Here is a 21,930-nt window from a genome sequence, read left to right on the forward strand (position 1 = left end):
GGTTTTTCGAGACAGGGTTTCTCTGTGGTTTTGGAGCCTGTCCTGGAACTAGCTCTTGTAGACCAGGCTGGTCTCGAACTCACAGAGATCCGCCTGCCTCTGCCTCCCGAGTGCTGGGATTAAAGGTGTCCGCCATTACCGCCCGGCTCTTGAGAGCTTTTAATAGCTTATAAAATAGGAGAATATATTCAAAATCTTTCATTGTATCCTTTTAAGATCAAACTCTACAAATTAAAAGTCTTTCCATAGCATCAACAGAGCCTCCATAAAAAGGGAGCAAACACACGGATTATTAACTTCAAATATGAAGTATAAGTCCAAAATTTCTGAATTTGAAGGCAGATCCTATTTAGTAGCTGCATGGTTTGGGAAAGGTGGGTTCTTTTCCTTCTGTCTGTTTCCTCAGTATGTGGCAGCCTTTCTGAATGCCTGAGAGGAGTAACTGGGTTGCTGTGTGTGAAGTTCTTTGAATAATTCATAGCATTTAGTGAACACTGTTTTGGTGTATGAATCAGTGTAAGCATTGTGCGTAGACAGAGGCCATATCCCCAAAATAATTAATGTATTCCAAAGTCTGGTTACATGTAGCATCAAGACAAAACATGAAACAGTTTGGTGAATGCTTTCTTCCTAGTAAAAGTATTCAAGGTATTGCTTGTTATTTCCAGCCGAAGAATCCGAGTTGCCAGTCCCTGGAGTTGTTCAATCTCCAGAGATCCTCAAGTACTGAACTGCTGAGTCATTGCCACGGTGATAGAAAAGAACAGAAACCAGAGAACAGGAAGTCTTTCAGTGAGTGTTTTCTTTGACTCGCTCGTTTTACCTCTGTCTAAATGCAGTGCTTATGAAATATAAATGCATTAAAATGAGATTTAAGCCAAAGCCAGACTACTTTGCAAGGTTCACAACCATTTCCTACCTAGGGATTCATGCGCTGGAGGGCAGTCTGGGCATTCTACTCACATCGTTATTGGTAATGTCTTTTGAGAAAATAATTGTTCCAAGGTCATGGTCTCTGCTTACAGCAAACCTCTGAGTCTCTGAGTAATAGCCATGGAGTTCAGACCGGTGATTGATTTTGAGAGTGGGAAATGTCAAGCATCTGGCATGCTGACCATTTGATTTTCATATATTAAAAGACACAAGTGACCACCACAGTTGGCCCAACTAAGCCAACAGCCTATGCAACAATCCACACTTCCAGAATACCAGGAAGATGTAAAATGTGTGTCCCAGAGTTGACAGGAAATGTGACAGCTGATGGTTATTGAAGTTACATATATTTGGAAGTTCTACTTCTAAAACAATTGAATCTGAAGTAAGAACAACTTATGCCATTTACATGATGGTCTGCAAAATCTAATTTTTTTAAGGCATTCTGCTTCTTTCTCAACAAAAGGAGCTTATTGAAACCTGCTACATGTATCTCACTGAGTAAATTTGAGTCTTAGACTTCTGAAAGCACATGAAGATATATTTCATATCAGAGAAACCAGTTTCCCAGTCTTAAAAACTATAGAATCTTCCATGAACCTTCTATCTAGCTCCTATTAGCCATTTTTCTCTGTCTGAAGGTGTATGTAGTTAGATCCTAGCTTTTGAAACTTAAAAACAAGTCAGTAAGCTGAACTACCAATACATGTAGTGCAAACAAAACTGTGTGGTAGTGAGGTATATATATATCTCATTAGGAAAGTATGTGTATGTGTGGCAACATGTCTTTCAAAGCTGAATTATTAGGATCCACAGTTTTTGAAGTTACAGGAGAAGTTGAATAGAGATTCCTTTTTGAAAGGAAGGCATTGTTGAAGGCCTATACCATAGTTTGCTGCATCTATCCAAGACTGATTGAGCTAGCCGTTTGTGTGATGTGGCAAATGAAGAAGGTTCTCACTGCCTATGCCTACAAGAGTACACAGGGAATGGGTAGAGAAACTCAGGAATGTCTTTTAAAAGATTTTATTTAGAGTCAATTTCATTTACCTAATGTTTTCCCTTAATTCTTGAGTTGTCCCCCCTTCATTTCCCATGGGATAAGGTATAAGGTAAGATTACAGCATTAGAATTCAGTTGTAAGTATATGTTTAATGTTAATTACGTAAGTATTTTGTAGTAAACACACAAGGGTCTGTGATGCAGTGATTAGCGGATCTGAAAGCTGAGATTTAATTACAGCTGTGGAAAAGAACTTGACTTGTCTCTAAACCCTGAAGCAGTGGGGGAAAACATTTGCAGCAGCCTGTTTGAGAAACTGAGGCTGACATATTCTGTATTAAATGGTAATTATATTAAAAGTTTTAGAATGATTCTTGGAAAAGAAATTCTATGGAAAGAATCTTCAGTTCTTTGTATTTTCCCCCCATTGACAAAGACAATAATTTAATCAGTTTGAGAGCAAAGTCATTCTTGTCAAAAGATGAGCAGAAGGCAGGTATTTATTCAAATCAAAATCTCCTTAATTGTACAATGACTTTTAAGTTAAAACAGCACTAATATATGACACTATTTTGTGTCGCAATGAGCCGCTTGTTTGTCCCAGCCGCCTGGTTAGCTCAGACCGGAAATAATCAGACAGAAACCAGATTATTTAAATCACTGCCTGGCCTATTAGCTCTAGCTTCTTATTGGCTAACTCTTACATATTAATTTAACCCATCTCCTTTAATCCGTGCATTACCACGTGGCAGTGGCTTACCAGCAAAGATTCTGCATGTCTGACTCTGGCAGCTGCTCCATGGCGTCTGTCTGACTCCATCCTCTTTAAAGCTGCCAGCATACAGCCTAGCTCCCCCCCTCCCCCAGTTCTGTTCTGCCCTTGCCATAGGCTCAAAGCAGTTCTTTATTCATTAATCAATAAAAGCAACACATAGACAGAAGGATCTCTCACACCAATTTTGTATGTACTGGACCCCTGGAGCCAAGTGCTTATTTTATACGAACTCATCAATCCTAAGAAACGGTTACCTTTTTTAACCCTGTATTTTGAATGTGGTAGCCAAGGCACCTAGAATGAGGCTAATGTGTGTAAGACAATAAAGAGACACATGTCAAACTCAAGCAATCTGTTTTTACAACCTGCTCTTTTAACTGCACTCTGGTTAAGTGAACAAATAAACGTTAATCTGTTTCGAACTTGCCCTTGGGTGGACCTTTGCCAAAAAGTAAAAATGAAGTCTATACAAGTCAGCTAACTTAAACCAAGATGCCAGAATTCCTAGATGAATTTTACCATTAAAATAAAAGGTCCATTTAGTCTTTAATGTTAATCACAATTTTCAAAACTATTTCTTGCCCGTGTCTTCTTGGCTGTGTAGAGTTGTAAGACTTCTTTCAAGGTAGGATGCAGCAAATCACTGTTTAAACTAAGTTATATCTGATCTTATGCATGTATTTATTTTCACTTGAAAGGCATAGTGATTGACCTATCTGCAACATCCTAAATTAGACCACAGGTTTGAAATCATTAAAGCATGTTTGGGCTTTTTTAAAACTTCAAGTAGGAGCTCCCATGTTGTGAAACCCTTCTGAACTAGGTCTTATATCTGAATATCCAAAGTTTAGGTTTCTTAAATCACACATTCTGTTTTAAGTCACTGTCTGGAGATTCGATAATTATGTGGAGTCACATTGACAGTGATTTCACCCTTATTAGTAGTCCAAGCACAAACTCTATTGTCTGTTTGCTGCCTTTGGCTTCCTGTGCCCTTGATGTTCCCATGAGTTTTGTCGCCAAGATTGTAAGCAGAAAAAGCCAGAATTACTTTTTTAAAAAGGCATGTGAACTTCATTAGCAGCTAACAGGTGGTCATTTCTTTGTCCAGTTTTTCCGATTAACATGGGAAAAAATATGTTCTCCTAATGAGTGAAATCAGAAAGTTGAGTTAAAATATACTTTCCTTTAAAAAAAAAATATGATTCCAACCTGCCAACACTATCAAGTACTAATCGGATATTTTAAGATATCAGTTGAGTCTAACAGACAAGAAGCCAGAAAATTCAACGGGAGGGCCAAATCACTGTGAGAAATTCAGGACAGCAGCCTGGGATGAGAGCAGGAGATCAGCTCTCTAGGGAAGGCTGCTATGGAAAGTGAAGAGTCAATCAGACACAGTGCTCACAGATTTCTCCAAGGAGAGAGAGAGAGAGAGTCTCTCCCACTGATGGAAAAGAGGAAAGGCCCAAATATAATCATGGCATCACATTACTTGGGAGAGCTTTTTTAACTTTTCCAAGTGTTCCTTTCCAGAACTATAAAAATGGGTCTGATAACATCCTTCTAGGATCATGTGAAAATTTGAAATTGGAGATGTAAATACTTAGTTCACAGCAGGCACTCAATAAATGGGAGCCTCTTTTATTATCCTCCATGTCTCCAAGCAGATGGCACCAAGACGGGTATGAGCCAAGGGTGGTGTCTGATGGAAGGCTGGAGCAGGGCACACACACTCTGCATCCTTCTCCCTGAGGGTACAGGAAATACAGGAGAGGAGCCAGAATTGGATATGGGAGTCATAGCTGCAAACGTCTAAATATGAGCAGCTGGTCCTTCCCCTGGCACCTCCCCAGGTGAAAATGGCAGCCAGGGCATTCTTGGGAGCAGCACGTCAGGACCCAGTAGAATGGAGCAAAGAGATGCCCTTGATTACTTAATGCCCAGAAGAGCATGTCATTAAGAAGTCCTGGTTAATGGAAAGCTTCAGCATCCAGCAAGTACTTCAGACAAAGCTCTGATTTATTCCCGTATTCACAGTCATGGAATATGAATGTTGTTTCTTAGCAAATACCACTAAAATGTACACAAAATTCTTGCATTCACTGTCTTTGCTTTCAAATAAAGACAGACAGACAAACAAACAGATAGAAAATGTGGTCCTTCTGTTGTAATCTATCTCATGCCTGTAAGACTGCCAAACTCTAAAATCTACAAGTGGGAAGGATAAATTTTATATAAAACACTTTCAACCTTATAAATGTATGAACTCAAAAATTAACATAAGTTTTAAAAGTCACATGGTAAAGTACTAACAGGAAATGCATTTCTCTTTTGATTTTTTTTAATAAGATAAAAATATGTTTGGGCAAAATCCTAAAAGTATTTCCGTGTGGTTTTCTCAGTTTCACATACTTTAATAATGGTTCATATACCATAATGAGGTTATAGAAATGAAGACAGACTAGAGATAAATGAGATATTAATACAATGCTGAAAATTAAAAATCTGCAAACCTTTATTGTGCTGTGGAATAATCATTATCAGGCCGAGTGAAATAAGTTTAATAAAAAAGCAGTGATATTTTGTGATAATCTAAATAATCGTATTTCTCACCAGCAACAGTACGGTGTCATTGTAAAATGGTAGCCTAGATCTTGACCCAATTTACTTTAGGCAATTATATATAGGGAGCAAATCACCTTGGACTCTCTGAAGCCATTTACAGTGGTATTTTTAAGGAGCCGTTCATTCTGAGCTAGCCAAACCCCTGGCCCTGAGAACTGGGACTTTTCAGCTGCACCATTATCATCCAGCTTGCTTACTACTCTCTCAGACCTACAAAAATTATAACAAGCAAGGAGGATTTCAGAATGGTTCTAACTAGAAATCATGAACCCTGCACACCACAGAAGCTGCAGGAAAGTGTAGCACAGCTAAACCAGGATGAAGAGTATGGTACAGAGAAGTCAAAGCCCGGAAAGGAAGATTTAGTAGCATGTCAGGAAACGAGTCTTCTGCAAGACAAGCTATGGATATAATGGTAGAATACATCTGATATTGTCCCAACAACTAACTTACTGGGTCTAGGTGGTAAATACACAGTTTATTAGATACTATCTTTTTCATCTTTTCTGTTTGCATTTTAATGTTTCTCAACTAAAAACTGGAAAGTTAGATATTAGGCATTTCTATAATTCAATAAAAGAATAGCTACATGTTTAAACTGCAATATGAATACTTTTAAAGAAAGATCTAATTTTATTTATGATTAATATTAAGACCTTTGGAAAACAACCTTGATAACCCACTGTTTTCCAACTCTTCCCCCAAACCAGTATTTTTTATACTTATGACCCTTATGGCCTTTCTAGTAAGAATATAATTAAGAAATCTTGTAATATATTTGTTATTAACCCAAATTGAAAATTCATACTATTTTCTCAGATAAACATGTAATTAGCAGTTGTTTGAGATACACACTGAGAAGCCTGTCTTGGAGACTCATAAAAATACATATTGTAAAGGTTTTCTTATTATGAATTTTATATGAAACCACATAACCCTGCCAATGCTTACAAATAATAAGATGAATAAGCCATCTGCTAAGAAAGAAAAAACAATGTTAAACTCTCAGATATAAATCAAATATAGTTAAGAAGAAAAATAAAAATCTTACCAAAAAAAGAACCTCATAATATTTGCATAGATTACTGTGAGTTATCATTACATTGAAAAGTTGGAAGGATAAAGCTTCTTTATTAAGTACTATGGTCATTCACCTTACTTCTTCCCCCTGACACCAAAAAAAAAAAAATGTTTCTCCTGGCAACAATTTTATTCAATACCACTTGAGGAAAACTATTGAATAAAAATATTTTTTAAATGAATGATTTTAGTTATTTAAAGTCTATCTGTTCATTGATCATTTTCCAAAGATTAAGGGGCTCACTCTTTGTTGAACATATTTCAGATTACTTAAAACATGTACATTAAAATGCTATTGAGGCTAGTGTTTAAATTCAGAAAAGGAAAACATTAAAGATTAAATACATACTTGCTAAGCAGACATGTGAATGCATTTGTCCAAACACTATTATTCACGAAGTTTCAGAACTATGCCAGGTATCCGTGTAACTTTGATTATCTCTTCTGCTCTGTGTTTTCATGATAGCCAGCAGCAATCTCAACTTTGGTAGAACCCATAGATTGTAATTTCTTCAAACCATTTAGTTCCCTATGAATCATTAGATACGAGGAATTAGTTATGAGCTGAGCAAAGCAAGCTCTGATGAATCTCTTCTTTAACATCTAAGGGCTGATCTTACCCTCTGCCCGTTGGGCATCCACAGCCATGCATCTTGAAGCATGAGCTATTCTCCTGTCCGTGTAAGCCTCTGAGTCCTCCATCACTAGATCACCCCATCTTCCTCCTGACCCTGGCAGTAACACTCTGACCATATTTCTCCTTAGATGAACCACAGTTAATCAATTTCTGATTTCATTAGGTCAAAGGGTGACTTTCTTTCAATAATAGGCCAAATTCTGGGGGCTCTTTTCCCTACTCTCCAGCATTATTTCATAACTGCTAGTACACTGTTGTGATTATAAACAAAAGAAAATAATATTCTTTGAACTTCTCTAAAAGTTTTATCCTTTCTACTCCATGCCAGAGAATTAGGTACATGTTAACCTTTTCTTATGAAGTTAAGCATAGGGTAATCATTCATTATTGTCAACTAAATTTTAAGTGCCATTTCTAAGCATGCTATTTGAAACTTTTTTACATTCTCGGCTTTCTGTGTTGAGAAAACACTGTTTTAGATGCAAAAGATCACTTACTCATTCTATACTCAAGATCCATGTGGTCCACCCACTCCCTTTGTTTATAGACCACAGAAACTTGTACTATAATTCCTCAAAAGCCTAAAAGAATGTAACTTTCTTTTTAAGGTATTTTGTTGGATGTCAGAATGGGTTCCCTGACATGTTTGGAGAAGTACTCATTGTAAGCATTGAATCTTCAGTGTGTTCTTAGGAAAACAGCTTGTTTTTTTGTTACTCATAGTATATCCCCCATCCTTTAAGGAAAATCAGATACAACTTCTATCAGACAATATGAAATAAATCTGAAAATAACAGATATACCTCTTGAAATTTATTTTTTAAAAAGTGACCTATAACATCAAGTTTATTTCTTTTCTTAGAGAAATGGTTTATGGATATTTTGATTACTTAAATAATAACTAAAGGCAACATCCTTATTCTTTAACTCTTGCTGAAAATAGATGTATCCTATTGAACACAAAATTAATTGACTTCAAACTTGAGACAAAATGTGAGATGACATGACTATAAGAAAATGTAAGACTAAAATTTTCCTGTGGGCAATAATCATAATGGCACACACTTATAATCTTAGCACTCAGGGGGTACGCGCTAGAGGATCAAAAGTTCAAGGTCATTCTCTGTTACAGATTATGTTCAAGGTCACCTTTAGAAAACAAGGAAGGAAAAGAAACAAAAGAATCCTTCTTTCAGACATAGTGTTTTCCAAAGTCCAAAACTGAGCTCAAAGAGTCAAAACAGTTTCTCTTCCTTTTTCTCCTCCTCTATCTACTTCCTGTATTGCTTTTCAAATATTTCTACTCAAACTAGCATAATAGACAGACATAATTCCACTAGACTACTATAAACAGTTCTTCATTGTCTGCCTGCCCCTTCTTCTCAAGGGTCCTTCCCCCGAATCTGTGTTCCTCATATTCTTTTCCAGAGAAATGAGCTAAAGACCTGGATCCATAGCTCAGCCTGTTGACATCATCTTAAGCCTACTCGCCTACACATACGCATACTGAGATAACATCTCATACATCTGAGCTCAGGTCACCATCTCTCAATGTTCTATTTTAACATTCCGTTGTGTTTTAAAGAATTGTGGTGATTCATACCCATTCTTGATGCTTTTTTTATGGGCACTGATTTTAATTTTTTACATTATATTTGAGTCTACAAAATAAAATGGTGTTTTTAATGTAGGAAAGTTAAAGTTTTGATAATTTTTGAAATCTATGAAGATAATTTTCTCTTCTGTTCATAGAAATCCAACTTAAAACAAGAGTTACAGAAATTCTGTCCCTCATCACACTCTTTAAAAGCTGGGTGGAATTATATAAGAGGTAAGGGTGTAAGAGTGAAAAGTTTGAGTACCTTTGATTTGGTTTGGTTTTGTAGGTGAGAAAAGGGTTTGTTTGACTTATATTTGCAGGTCATAATCCATCCTTGAAGGAAGTCAGAACAGGGACTCAGGCAGGAACTTGCAACAGAAACTATGAAGTAACACTCTTTGCTAGTTCACCCTCGGGTTATGCTTAGCTAGCTTTCCTATACATTCAAAGATAAATTGCCCAACACATAACATGGGCTAGAATCTCCATCAATTAACAATAAAGACGCTAACAGACTTGCCTATAGATCAGTCTGATCTGGTTAGCGTTTCGATTAAGACTCCCTTCTCGAATGACTCTAGGGTGTGTCAAATTGACGATTCAGGCTAACTGGGACAGATGTTAATACACTGGCTTTTCAACTTTATGTACTTGAGTGTCATTCTTAATCCAAGATACACAGCTATGTGATTTACATACTTTCTTTTAAATATCCTAAAATTGATCTGTTATTTAACTATAATAGATATTTCAATGTAATTATTAAATGACACAAAGGAAAATTTGAATAGGATGGAAATATATGTACTAAATGTAAGAGTAATGTAAAAATCACAGTTTAAGTATATATAAGGTATTTGTAAATTTTATGTTGTCATATAAATACTTGATATAATAATTACTATGAGTGAATTTTCAAGTAAAGTATCCCCAATTTTGTCTATTATAAATTTATCAGTTTCTACATTTAGAGCGGAAAACAAAAATGTACTTATTTAACCCATTTTTATTAGTTCTTAAATAATTTCATACAATGTATATTGATTCACTCCCATATATTCTTTTTTTTTTTTTGTGGTTTTTCTAGACAGGGTTTCTCTGTGGTTTTGGAGCCTGTCCTGGAACTAGCTCTTGTAGACCAGGCTGGTCTCGAACTCACAGAGATCCGCCTGCCTCTGCCTCCTGAGTGCTGGGATTAAAGGCGTGCGCCACCACCGCCTGGCAACTCCCATATATTCTTGAATTTATGGTTTTCACTAGAGGATAGCTAACCCATCAGGGGCTTTACTTTTAAAGAAAACTTACTCTCTTTCTCCCACTGTTTCTCAGTTGCCAAAGGCCACTTAAGCAGAGGTGGGACTTGGGGTCCTCTTCTCCACTCCATGCTGGAATTAAGTCTGGCACTTTTGAACTTGTGTGGGTCTTCTGTATGCGGTCTCCACTGCTGTGAATTCATGTGTGCAGCTGTCCTCTTGTGTCCAGAGAAAAACCCATTTCCTTTGGTCAACCACCAACTCTAGCTCTTACACTCTTTCTTCTTCCTCCTCCATGACTGTCCCGAAGAATTCAGGGAGGTTGTTTAATATAGATATTAAGTTTAGGGTTAAGTATTCCAGAGTCTTTTACTCTGTGCACCTTGACCAGTCCCTGTGTTAATTTTCTATGTGGCACAAAGCAGCTTTTCCGATGATGGTTGACAGATACACCCATCAACAGGAACTAATGATAAAACCTTATGTCACTTTAGTGTTATGTCCATTGAACAGAGTAATAACTGTAAGTCCTCCCCCTGAGGTGCATAAGCTATGTAAAAACTTTCTTCATCCTGATTAGGGTTCCAGGTCTGTGTTTCAACCTGTAGAGGGGGTCTTAACTCCCGCAAGAAAGTGGTTGGTTACTCTCATGATGTTCATGCCACTATTGTGCGTAACTGGGCATGTCTTGCAAGGCTAGCTATTGCTGTGTAGAATTCACAACTGGTTAAGGTTAGTGATTCCGTTTTTCCTCTGGGAATATCCACAACATCTTTCAGTGCTATGAAGGCTATCCAGTGGTTCTGAAGCTTCCAGTTCATTGCCAGCTCGGTTTCTTCATACATGAGCTATCTTCAGCAACAGGGTCTGACAGTCGAGTTTGGCAATAGCCTGTTTGGAGGGTCTTTGGGGCCTTCTTGCCAACAACTCCAAAAGAGGTAACCCATTCCTGGCACTGTGTTTTGCACTTGTTATCCTCTAGTGTCTAGTAGAAGCACTGTTGTCTTGTGACAGGATAATTCCACTTAAAATCTTTTTATAATGTTTGTGTATATATTTTAGGAAGCTTCTACAGTGGTAGGTTTCCATATGATTTTTTGAAATGTCTTTAGTACTGGTTGTGTCCCTGTACATTTTGCTATAAAATAAGTGCAGAATAAGCAAATTCATAATCTGTCAAAGATTTAATTTTAACATACTTCTATTAGTCAGTGTTAACCTGGAATATCACATATACTTTTATTTATTATTTTCTGTTTCCTTAAGGAATTTGGTGTGCCATAGGGAGTAATGTGCTTCAAATACATGGACTTTAACTATCTTATAAGGAGTTACATGAAAGTCTCTAAATGTCTTATTTCAAAAAAGACAATTCTGTTGACCAACTATCAAACATACCTGGACACCCTCCCTGTGCCCTGTATCCAAGATACCATGCTATCTGAGTGAGATAACCTAGCTGACCATGGCATTCATCGTTTGCTTAAACCAGAATCACCCTGATCCACTAGGTCTGAGTGCCAGAGGGAAATACGTGATGACCTGAAGCTTACCTCTCCGCATCCTAGTTTTTGAGAAAGCAGTCTAGAGCACTGGCATATTGATGTTAAAACAAAGTGAGTAAGAAAATTACTGAGCAAATGAGGGGAGAGTCCCAAAGAAAGCAACAATTTGATGTTCACATAGTAAAGGGAAAGGTTGAAGGATAGGGCCCTCCTTGAAGGGTGAAGTACTATGGGTCCTTCTGGAAGTCACTCCCCCCCCCCAAAAAAAAATAATATGTTTGTATTCAGAGAACAAACACTTGAAACTTGTACCCAAAAGTAGCACACAGAAGAAGGTTGTCAGAGTACGGGAAGCAAAGGGCCCTCAGGTTTGCTGCTGCTGTGAGGCTGTGGGAGCCTTTCAAATGCAGAAGAGAGAATAATAGGGAAATAATATGAATACATATTAGAATAGAAATCAGAGAGCCCGCGAATGCAGGCGGATTTTAGAGATTTCTGAACCTACAGCATATAATCATCGGGGAAACAACAACTGTAAGTCTGGTTAGTAAACAAGAATGAACTATTTGGCCAAGGGCTTACACGGACATTGTTGTACTGAAAGCAATATTAATAAAGTGCTACATTGTTGGCAAAAGTACAGAACAGGTCTGGTTTTTTAAAGTAACCATTTCTACAGATGAGAGAAAACAATGAAAGATCAGAGGTAAGAAAATACTGCAGCAGACCAAGTAACAGATGCTGCAGGCCCAAGCTAGCAGTGGGAACAGAGACAGACTCCAAAGATTTCTGAGGTGGCAGGTTTTCCTGGAACATATTGGAAGGATTCTTGACAGTTCCAAAAATTCCATTTCTTCTGTGTCTTCAAAAATATAAGATGGAAAGTTAAGCAGAGTCTGTCTCTAACCCCTGGCTTTCAGAGTCTATATCGTCTATAGTCTTGACACACAAAATGCGGCCAAGGGACCAATGACAATCGTATCAGCTGGAGCTTGTTCATAGGAAAGACTGGATTCCCAAGACCCAACCCAAACTCACTGAGCAGAGAGGACATTTCTTTACGAATCGTATTTTATGGTTTATTTATGTGTATTGCATATATCTGTGGGTACCCAAGAAAGCCAGACAGGACATCAGAGCCCCTGGAAATGAATTTTCAGGTAGTTGTGAATCACCTGAAGTGGGTGTTGTGAACTGAACTCTACGGGAAAAGCCACAAACTCGGTAATTAACAGTCCCCAGGAGATTGCATTTTAATAGGTAAGATATAGACATAGTAAAGTTTGATCCCACATCACACTGACTCCCTAAATCAGTTTGCAACAGGCCAGAGTCAGAGCACTTTGGAGCCTGTCTAATCTAGCCTGCACAGGGCTGTTGAGTTGGCCATTTCCTGACAATGCATGGTTTGAGATGGTAAATATTCATTTCGTCTCATCACTCCCTTCTAATTCGTGATATCACATGAATTTTGACAGAGTCAAGAGCTACTCTTCCTGTGTTCGTTTGCCTGCACTATAGCCATCACTATATCCCGAACATTGAAATGGCAGGACAAAGGGCAGCAGCAATACACACAAAAGCGATTCTAAAATTAAACCAAATTCATCAAAAGAAACAAATAATAAACCATTCATAAGCAAGTCTGTGAGATATTCCACCAATTTCCAGGAATTCCACTAATTCCACATGCAGAATGGATCCGAAATTCTGTTTATCTTTCATCTTCCACACAAATCCTGTTCAGAGAATGTTGGTTTCCACACGCATCCTCTGGAAGTTAATCCACTTCTCCAAGGGCAAAAATAATGATATGATTCCATAGGTTACTTAATTTTTGCTTTGTTCTTGAGTACTGTAATCACTTCCTATCAACCTTTCAGGTTAGATATCTTAATCTGGATGACTCACAGCTCAGCTGCTGTATTACTACCTAGAGCTAGCTTATTAGCATTTCAGTGATGCCTGCCAAAACAACCAAGGCTCAACAAGCTATACTTAAGTTAAGTTGTTTGGAAAAGGTGCAAGGAAAACAAAAATAGACTCACATTTGAGTTTCCATAAACAGTGAGCAAACTTAGAATGAGGCCTGCTTAAGCCTTCTAGTAGCGAATGATTTCATCTCTAGGAAAAAACTGATGGTGATTATTTCGGAGATAAAATATCACCTCATATAGTGCTATTTCACTTGTGTTTTAATAAATAAAGCCATCCTGAAGGTCAGAAAAACGAAACAACCAGCCACTGGCTCTCACATCTACCTCAGTTCGAAATGGCTATCCTGCCTCCTAGAATCTCAGAATAAGACAGTGTGTGAGCGCTGTCTCCTCCTGTCTTATATTCCTCTCTAGTGCTGGAATTAAAGACATGCACCACTACCTCCCAATTTCTATGGCAAACTGGTGTGGCTATTGGGATTAAAGGTGTGTGTCACCACTGCCTGGTCTGTAAGGCTAACCAGTGGGGCTGGTTTACTCTCAGAACTTCAGGCAAGCTTTATTTATTAAAATACAAATGAAATATCCCTGCAACCTGATGTGGGTAAATCTAGGAATTAAAGAACAAAATAGACAAATATAAATGTATTCTTAATGAATTTCACTAAGAAGTTTTTTGTAAACATTAAGTCACTTAAAATGTCATTGCACAGTAAGAAGACAGGCTGGACTGTCCGGATATCTTCATTTATTTAGCGCCATACTTCAGGACAGCTTACACAGGAATATTTAGCGTTGTTTTTTTTTCTCGTAAGTGCCTAAATTTGTTGTTGCTATCCCGTGCCTTATTTTTAAATTGAGCGTAGCCGATTTCCATGGAAAGATTTGGCTGAGAACCTAAAGAATTTTGTTTAACTCATTTTCACTGGGCAAAATCCAGCAAGTTAGTCAAGAAGCATTAGATAGGAATCACACAGGAGTGGAAACATTAGACATTCCTTTACCTTCCACAATGGTAGGTCATTAAGGTATTTTAAGAAATGAACTCTTGTAATAATCTTTTTTATTGTAAAGTCAATAAAATTTTTATTTAAATTATTTATTTGAAGGGTTCATTTGCTATTCTATTCAGGTCACTGGGGTTCAAGATTTCTCAAAATAGCCCTTTCTCCGAGAAAGATGTTTACCATAGTTGCTATCAGCTGTTTGTTCTCCTATCTCTCCTTGAGTTAAAGAAACACAGTCATGACATCTTTAAAGTTCTCCGCCAGAGGATTTCTGGAAATTTCTTCAAACAATTTACTTTGGGAACCGCTTTAAGATAGGCCTTTCAGCTGATGACACCCCACGTCTCTGTAGAGTCCTGCTCATGTCCATCCCTAACACATTCAGAATCCTAACCTGTATGTGGGAAATGCCAGGGCTCCACGGGAACATTCATTCACAGGTATGTTTAGTTCCAACCTCATATTCAAGACAAGTTTCATTATCAACACCATCCTCTTTTGTGCTGTCTTGTATTTTGTTCTTGTTTATCTCAAAACTCACACTGAACATTGAGTTCTGGGTTGCAAAAAGAGGATTTATTTTTGTACCTCTCTAATCTGTCTTTGTCCCCTAGTTGTACAAACACACCCACGAATTCTTGTGATGCTATCAAAGTCATCATTTTCATATGTTTTCCAAGAAGCTCTTAAACTGCCACTGGGGGAACATGGTGGAGTCCTGGTGTGTCTGTGTTCTGCCGGTGTTGTAGGTAACTTGGTGAATTGGAAAGAAAACGTTTTCTCCCCAAACCTTTCTCAAGTTGACCTCTCCAGCTACAATAGTTTTCATTGCTTAACAGTTTCTGGTTAAATTTTTTAATATGATAAGCAGATAATTACTCATTTATTGAACTCAACCTTTATAAAAAATTAAAGCACCAATGAAATGCACTGTTTATACTGCAGTTAGCAATAGTAATTTGTGACAATTTAAGGCAAATCCATTCAGGGGAAAAATTAATCCAAATCACTTCCCTAAATTATTGTTGCTTTCCTCCTTCCTTGTCTTGTAACTACTTCTCATCTATGACTTTGAAACCCATCAGTTTCAACTTGGTTCTTATTCCAGTGAGCTAATCCCCTTTCATAAACCATGCTCAAGCGCCGAGGTAATTTGCACATCGTTTAAAGAGTATTTGCTTTGAAATCTTCACCTCAAGCCCTTTTGTATATCCATTCTCTCTAAAGATTTGTAGTATTTGTTTTGTTCTCTGAGGTATAAAAGACCTGGATAAACTTTATTCCTGTTGTTTCAAGATTAGTTAACTAAAATGCATATTAATTCAGCAGGGATGGGAATAAATCTCAGTAAAGATGATCACGCATGAGCCCCTGGGAATAGCAAAGTACAAAACCGTCAGTCTTCAAATCTCCTTGGACTTCCTCAAAGGAGTACTGGGGGATTTAAATTTCTAGAATATGTCTACAAATGTAATTTCTTTGTTGTGGAGAACAGGAGCTCTACCGATTATTTCTCCCCAGAAAATTGATTCTAATTTATATTTGAACAAAAATTAAGCTGTCTACAAAGTAGTTCTTCAAGAAGACAGAGAGAAAGTATGACGGGAAAGATAATTCCATACTAAACATTCTATACCTGATATGCTACTGATCTTATTTTGTTTATTTATTGCTTATTTGTTTGATATTTATTTATGTTCTTTTTTCAAATCCCAAAATGAAGCTCAGCAGCAGGGCACCCATTTCTTTTCCTCTACAAACAGGTGAAATTAGGCAAGACTTTACAAAATCGAAAGTAGACACATGTAGGTACATACAGTTCAATGTTATTTTCACATTTATAAACTCATATGTTACCATTTCATCAAATAATACTGATTTCTATGGCACCAGTACTTGAGAGAATATTAAAATTTTCCCCTTATTCTTTCTTCAACCGAAAACTTCTAGCACTTACGTGCTTATCTGGAAATGACCGAGTAGCGTAGAATGTAATAAATCACACTTACGGAATCACAGCCACCGACAGTCTTGTTCCACTTCCCTTCTTTACAAGTGCAGGAATAGATGCTTCCCCAGTCCTCAGGGTGCCAAACTTTGCACCATTAGGAAAATCTGCAAGTGGCTTGATTTATCTTCCTCACTCAGTTAGCTAAGACCCAACTAAGTAAAACTCAGCAGGAATGAATTCGACTTGTTAAACTTTTTTAAATTGGAAGATGCAACAATTACAACTTTCCTTCTCCGCTTCTTGAGTTTCCATTGGAAGTGAAGCCCCTAGTGAAAAAATATTTAGATGAGATCCCAAATTATAGGCGCATGGCTGATGATGCTGACTCTTGAGTTTTCATTATACGCAGAGGGTTGTCTGCTGTTTGCAATTAATCCAGCCACAATCCTCTTGGTACTTTGGGAGGAATGTGGAAGGCAGAGCCATTTTATAAGTTGTAAACTCCTAAATTACCCTAAATTAGAGACACTATTAATCGAACACTTAAAGATAGGATCTGCCTATTGTGTAGGCTCATCTTCCCCTGATGGAGAAATCAATTAAATATTTAGGATGTAGAATACCTTCCAGGTTGGATAATGCATTTCATTTAAATTATGGTCCTCCAATCCAAAACATTCAAGGGGATCTTAACGGATGGAAGCACATTACTGTCTCTTGGAGTGGGCACATTAACACTTTAAAAATGAATGTGCTTCCCACGATTTCCTATTTGTTCCACCAGCTGCCTGTTGATGTGCCAAATAAACATTTAAAGATAAGTATGTAAAAGATGCATGTGTAACGTACTGTGTGATGAGGTGCACCCTTATAGGAATAGTCTACAATGATGTCCCTATCAGATTTACTTTTCTCCATGCCTCAGCAACTCTAAATGAGAGAGGTCATTTGATCATGGGACAGATGGAGAGAAATATACAAGTGAGATAATTTAAACCCTCACAAAGGTTCTATTTATAATTATTCGATATAATTCTAATTGTTTATCATATCTTCTAATAATTTATCACCATAAATAAGTAATAAGTGATTGCTGTCAGAAAATTCTGGGACAATAAGATAGAAGTTGCCACAAGCTTAGCCATTTTCATTGAATAACTGGTGACATGAATAGAATCTTTTGATTCTCATTCATGGATTACTGCTATGTCTCATTGTGAACGGTATTGTAAGAACAAAATGATCATGTCCTCCACAGCAAAGAAACGCTGTATAGAAATAGTTTGATGCTTACTAGCTCTAGGTTATAAACCAAGTCTAAAAGAGCCCTCTCTTTTAAACCTCTCAATTATTATATGAGGTATGATTATTAACCCCCTTTTATTTATTAGGTATCACCAACACACTGAAGTGTCATTAATGCGCACAGAGTTACACCAAGGAATCAAGAATGATTTTGAAACCAAGCCATCCAGCTTCACATCCTAGGGCGACCATCTTGTCCCATGGTACTCCTGACAAGCAGCAGAGGCTGAGGTGCGCAGTTTACCGTGCCTCCCAGCTTTAACTCACTCTCTCAATCTCACGTACCTTTTGTAGTTTTTTAAAACTACAAAATAATAGTGCCTACCTCACAAAGTTTTTAGAAGCACAAATTAGCTTACATAATTTATAGGAGGGTGTGATGCAATAAATGTTAATAATAGCATTAATACAAGTATGATGTATTCTCCTATACTATTTGGAAAAATACTCATAATTTGGTTAGGAAAAGGCTATCATAAAGATAAATGATTAAAATCTCCATAAATTACCATATTTTCAAAAATGAGTTTGGGATTTTGGAGGCAAAGTTTATTGAGTGCCTTACTAAAGGCTAAACTTCTTGATATACGTTATATGTCTAAATGCATTCATTTTCCATCTACAAAGTCTTGATTCCCAATTCATGACATATTTTTACATAAATAAATCATGTTAGTATACTAGGTTAAAACAAATTTAGCCAATCAGGAAAAAGGAGAGTAAAGACAGGGATCCCATTCTTTGTTCTAGGGCAAAGCCCTTCAAGACAAATCTGATAGAATGGATTCTTCTCTGTAGAAGCCATGTTTCATGGGAGAGCAGAAAACCTGGCTTACTAGCATAATTATGTAACTTAGATTATCATATTTTGGGTGCAAGACTTCAGAAATAAAATATAGAGTTACCCAGTTCAGTGAAACTGTGGGAATTTAACTGAAAGGGAATTGTTTATTAGCATTTTGATGAGAGGTAAATCAAGAAAGGGAAGCAAATTGATCTTTTCAAAGTAAGGTGGAAAGGATGCTCAGTAGGCTTCCTACGTAATCACTGTCATTGGGAAGCTCAAGGACTCTTATTTGCTAGTAATTGATACCTACTCTTCAGTCTGAATGACAGAAGACAACTGGTGCTTCTAAGGGATTGTCAAGAATGGAACTAGTCTTGGGATTTTCACAGCTGAGCTCAGTGCACAGTAAATCATGTTAGAATCACACACAGATACCATTGCTTGTAATATTTGGGAAGCTATGAAGATAATAATATATGAATCCAATATTTAAATCAACCATCAATGTGAATTACTTGGCCAGGAAGGGTCCCTGACTAGCATTCTGCTCGTGTCTACTTAGCGTTGCTTGCTGTGTACACATTTTGAGGCTAATGACTTGGTATTGGATAACCGATTATCCAATCGCTGGAGAAGACTGATTCTCCCTCTCTCGGTAGTCCTTAATTGCCACTCTTCATACAGGTATAGACCCATGTGATTTCTCTTAATCACATTGGCATGTCAACTGCCGCTGTCAGTGTTTAGGCAAGCTTATTGTTGAGATTTTTATTGGTACGGCTTCCCTGTGCTATTTAGAGGACACAATCTTGCAGAGTTCCTGGGTCTCTGACTCTTACAATTATTCACTTTCCTCTTCCACGATGTACCCTGAGCCTTCAAGGCACTGTTGTGTGTAGGTACATAAATTTGATATTGGTTCCCCATGGTCAGTTGTTCTCTGCATCGTTGCTGAAGACACTATGCACTCCTGAGACCATCTGGGTCTGCCTTTGACAAGTCACCATCCTGAGGACTAGCTTTCGCAGTGGAAGATGTGAAAGCTGCCAAAGGAGAAAAGTTATCAATAGTCCTCTGCACCTACAAACCACAACAATGGCCAGCATGGAAACACATCCTCCAAAAGTGCAATAGGGGCACTCGTATCCTGGTGATAAGCAAAGGTGCACTCAACAGGATGGAATTCTTTCTCTATTTTTATTATTATTATTATTATTATTATTATTATTATGTTTATTAAGCCCTGCATTTTTCTCTTCTCCCCTCCCTACCTCTCCCCAGGATGAAATTCTTGTCTGCAGTAGAAGCCTAGATAAATACTGTGCTAGTTAGGCTATAGGATCTAGAGGAATCCCCACTATCACCACTTCTCCCAAAGCAATATAATCTCAAATTGTGTTTTAAATACATATTATCATACTGTAGATAAGTGTGGCTCTCACCCCTCATCAAAGAAGACTCTTTTTGTGGGAGACAGAGACCATTACAGAAAACCACAACTGCATATTTTAAAGAAAAAATGGCAGAAATATAGCTAATACAGTGGCAATTTAATTAAAGAAAGTAGAAAATGTTTAAGATTATCATAAATTAAATATTTGTGAATTTTTCCATTGTCTTAACACATTAAAATAAGTTTGGAAACAATATGATACAAAAAAGCAAAGTGATATGGCAAAATACACTTCCATAAAGTAAAAGAATTTTCTTCCTACATAGAAAACAATTTTGATCAAGTTTTATATATTACCAATGCTAAATAAAATGTAAACAGCATATGTACTGTGAATATTTTGAAATACACAGAATATATCTTCATTCTATTATTCAAACACTATATCAAATTCATTCTTATTTTCAGAAAAGGGAATTCATACAGCGAGTTTTAGGATCTGGGATAAAGAGTTTAGCTCGTAATGCACACTGAGTTTAGGCGTTCTACATTTATTTCTTTTTTTTGCCTTTTAGTTTTGTTCATTATTATGTATAATTAATCATATAGTTGGATGATTTTATATGTGTGTTTTGAAAAATTAAGAGAGATGATATATATATGCACATATATATATAGCACATAAAAATAAAGTTTCAAGGCCATATTGGCAGATGGAAAAGGCACAAATGTCAAGAAAAGTTGATTATGAAATAAATATATAATAACAAAATTAAACTTTACCATTTATTGATTTAACAGATGGTAAGTAAAACAGTAAAAACAAAAAAATGAAATATAATTTGAGTTTTGAAATTAGTGAGATAATTTTGTGTACTTGATTAGAAGTTTGCTAGCTGCTTCTATTTTTAGAAAACTCTCACCTTTCAGTTCACAAATAATTAAAATTCTCATTTAATAAATCTTTTTCTGAAATTTGAATATGATTAAATATTTTTATCCGAATATAAAATTTACTCTTAGATTAACATTCAAAAATAAAAGTTTATTTTCCATGTATTTTGCATTGTTAATAAATTTGTATTATTAACATTTATATTCTTAACATGAAAATCTACATTTTATTAAATATGAAATATCTCACAAAATGAAAAATAAGAAATTATCAGCTATATTAAAATAAAAATATTTTAAAGCCTACATGAAAAAGCTGAATAGAATGTAATAAAGCTTAAAAATTACAAAAAATTAAATAAAATTCTCCAGGTAACTTACCCATTAAAATACCATTCCTTTCCATTATTTTTCTTTTACTGGAAACTAATGAAATGCATATGCAACTAAAGAAATATTTAGAGGCACATGCATAGCATGTTAAATTTTAATATGAAAAAGGTAGACTAATGCTGCACTTAAATCAAATATGTAGTTTAAAATTTTAAGTTTAGCTTTATTTTTTGGTATGATGGGTGTTTTGTTTGCACGTGTGTCTGCGCACCACATGCTGGACTGGTATCCATGGTAGCCAGAAGAGAAGCTCAGTGCCCTGCAACTGCAGCTCCAGGCAGCTGAAGCCACCATGTGGGTGCTGCATCCCCTGGAAGATCAGTAATAGGGCATCTTCTGTGCTGAGTCGTCTTTCCAGCCCTACCAAATGTGTTTTTAAAAAAGCTAAATACTTAAACTCTGAAGTGAGAATGATAAAATTAAGAGGAACCATTCAAGTAAAAATATATTACTGAATTGAGAAATATTTCTTTGGAAAATAAATAATCTTATTAAGAATTAATCTACATATATGTGACAGTTGTGTAGCTTAATCTTCTTGTGCGATTTCTAACAGTGGGAGCATGGACTGTCCGTGACTCTCTTACTAGCTCTTGGAACCCTATTCCTCATACTGGATTGCCTTTACCAGCTTTAATACATGGGGACACGCTTAGTCTTCCTGCAACTTGATATACCATGTTTTGTTGATATCCATGGGAAACCTGCCCTTTCCTAGTAATAGAGGAGTGGATTGGGGGGTGAGAATAGAGGGAAGTTAGGGGAAGGACTTGGAGGAGAGGAGGGAGGGAAAACTGTAGCCAGAATGTAAAATAAATAAATAATTTTTAAAAAAGAATTAAATTAAAAC

The 21,930-nt window shown here is 36.7% G+C and overlaps 1 protein-coding gene and 1 non-coding gene across 2 annotated transcripts in view; one reads left to right on the forward strand and one right to left on the reverse strand.

Moving 5' to 3' along the window:
* The window catches only part of LOC121433225 (rho GTPase-activating protein 15), a 565,350-nt gene that overhangs the window by 269,866 nt on the left and 273,554 nt on the right, over positions 1-21,930 (forward strand). Inside the window, exon 7 of the mRNA XM_041631578.1 lies at positions 669-792. Coding sequence (XP_041487512.1) covers positions 669-792 — 124 coding nt within the window. The remainder of the gene's footprint in view (positions 1-668; positions 793-21,930) is intronic.
* Positions 14,867-14,996, reverse strand: LOC121433322. The gene has a single exon (XR_005972310.1). It is a non-coding gene; the product is annotated as a small nucleolar RNA SNORA40 (small nucleolar RNA).

This window comes from Microtus oregoni, unplaced genomic scaffold (assembly GCF_018167655.1).
Source record: "Microtus oregoni isolate MIOR12 unplaced genomic scaffold, Mior012 000037F_ref0000500, whole genome shotgun sequence".
NCBI classification, from domain to species: domain Eukaryota; kingdom Metazoa; phylum Chordata; class Mammalia; order Rodentia; family Cricetidae; genus Microtus; species Microtus oregoni.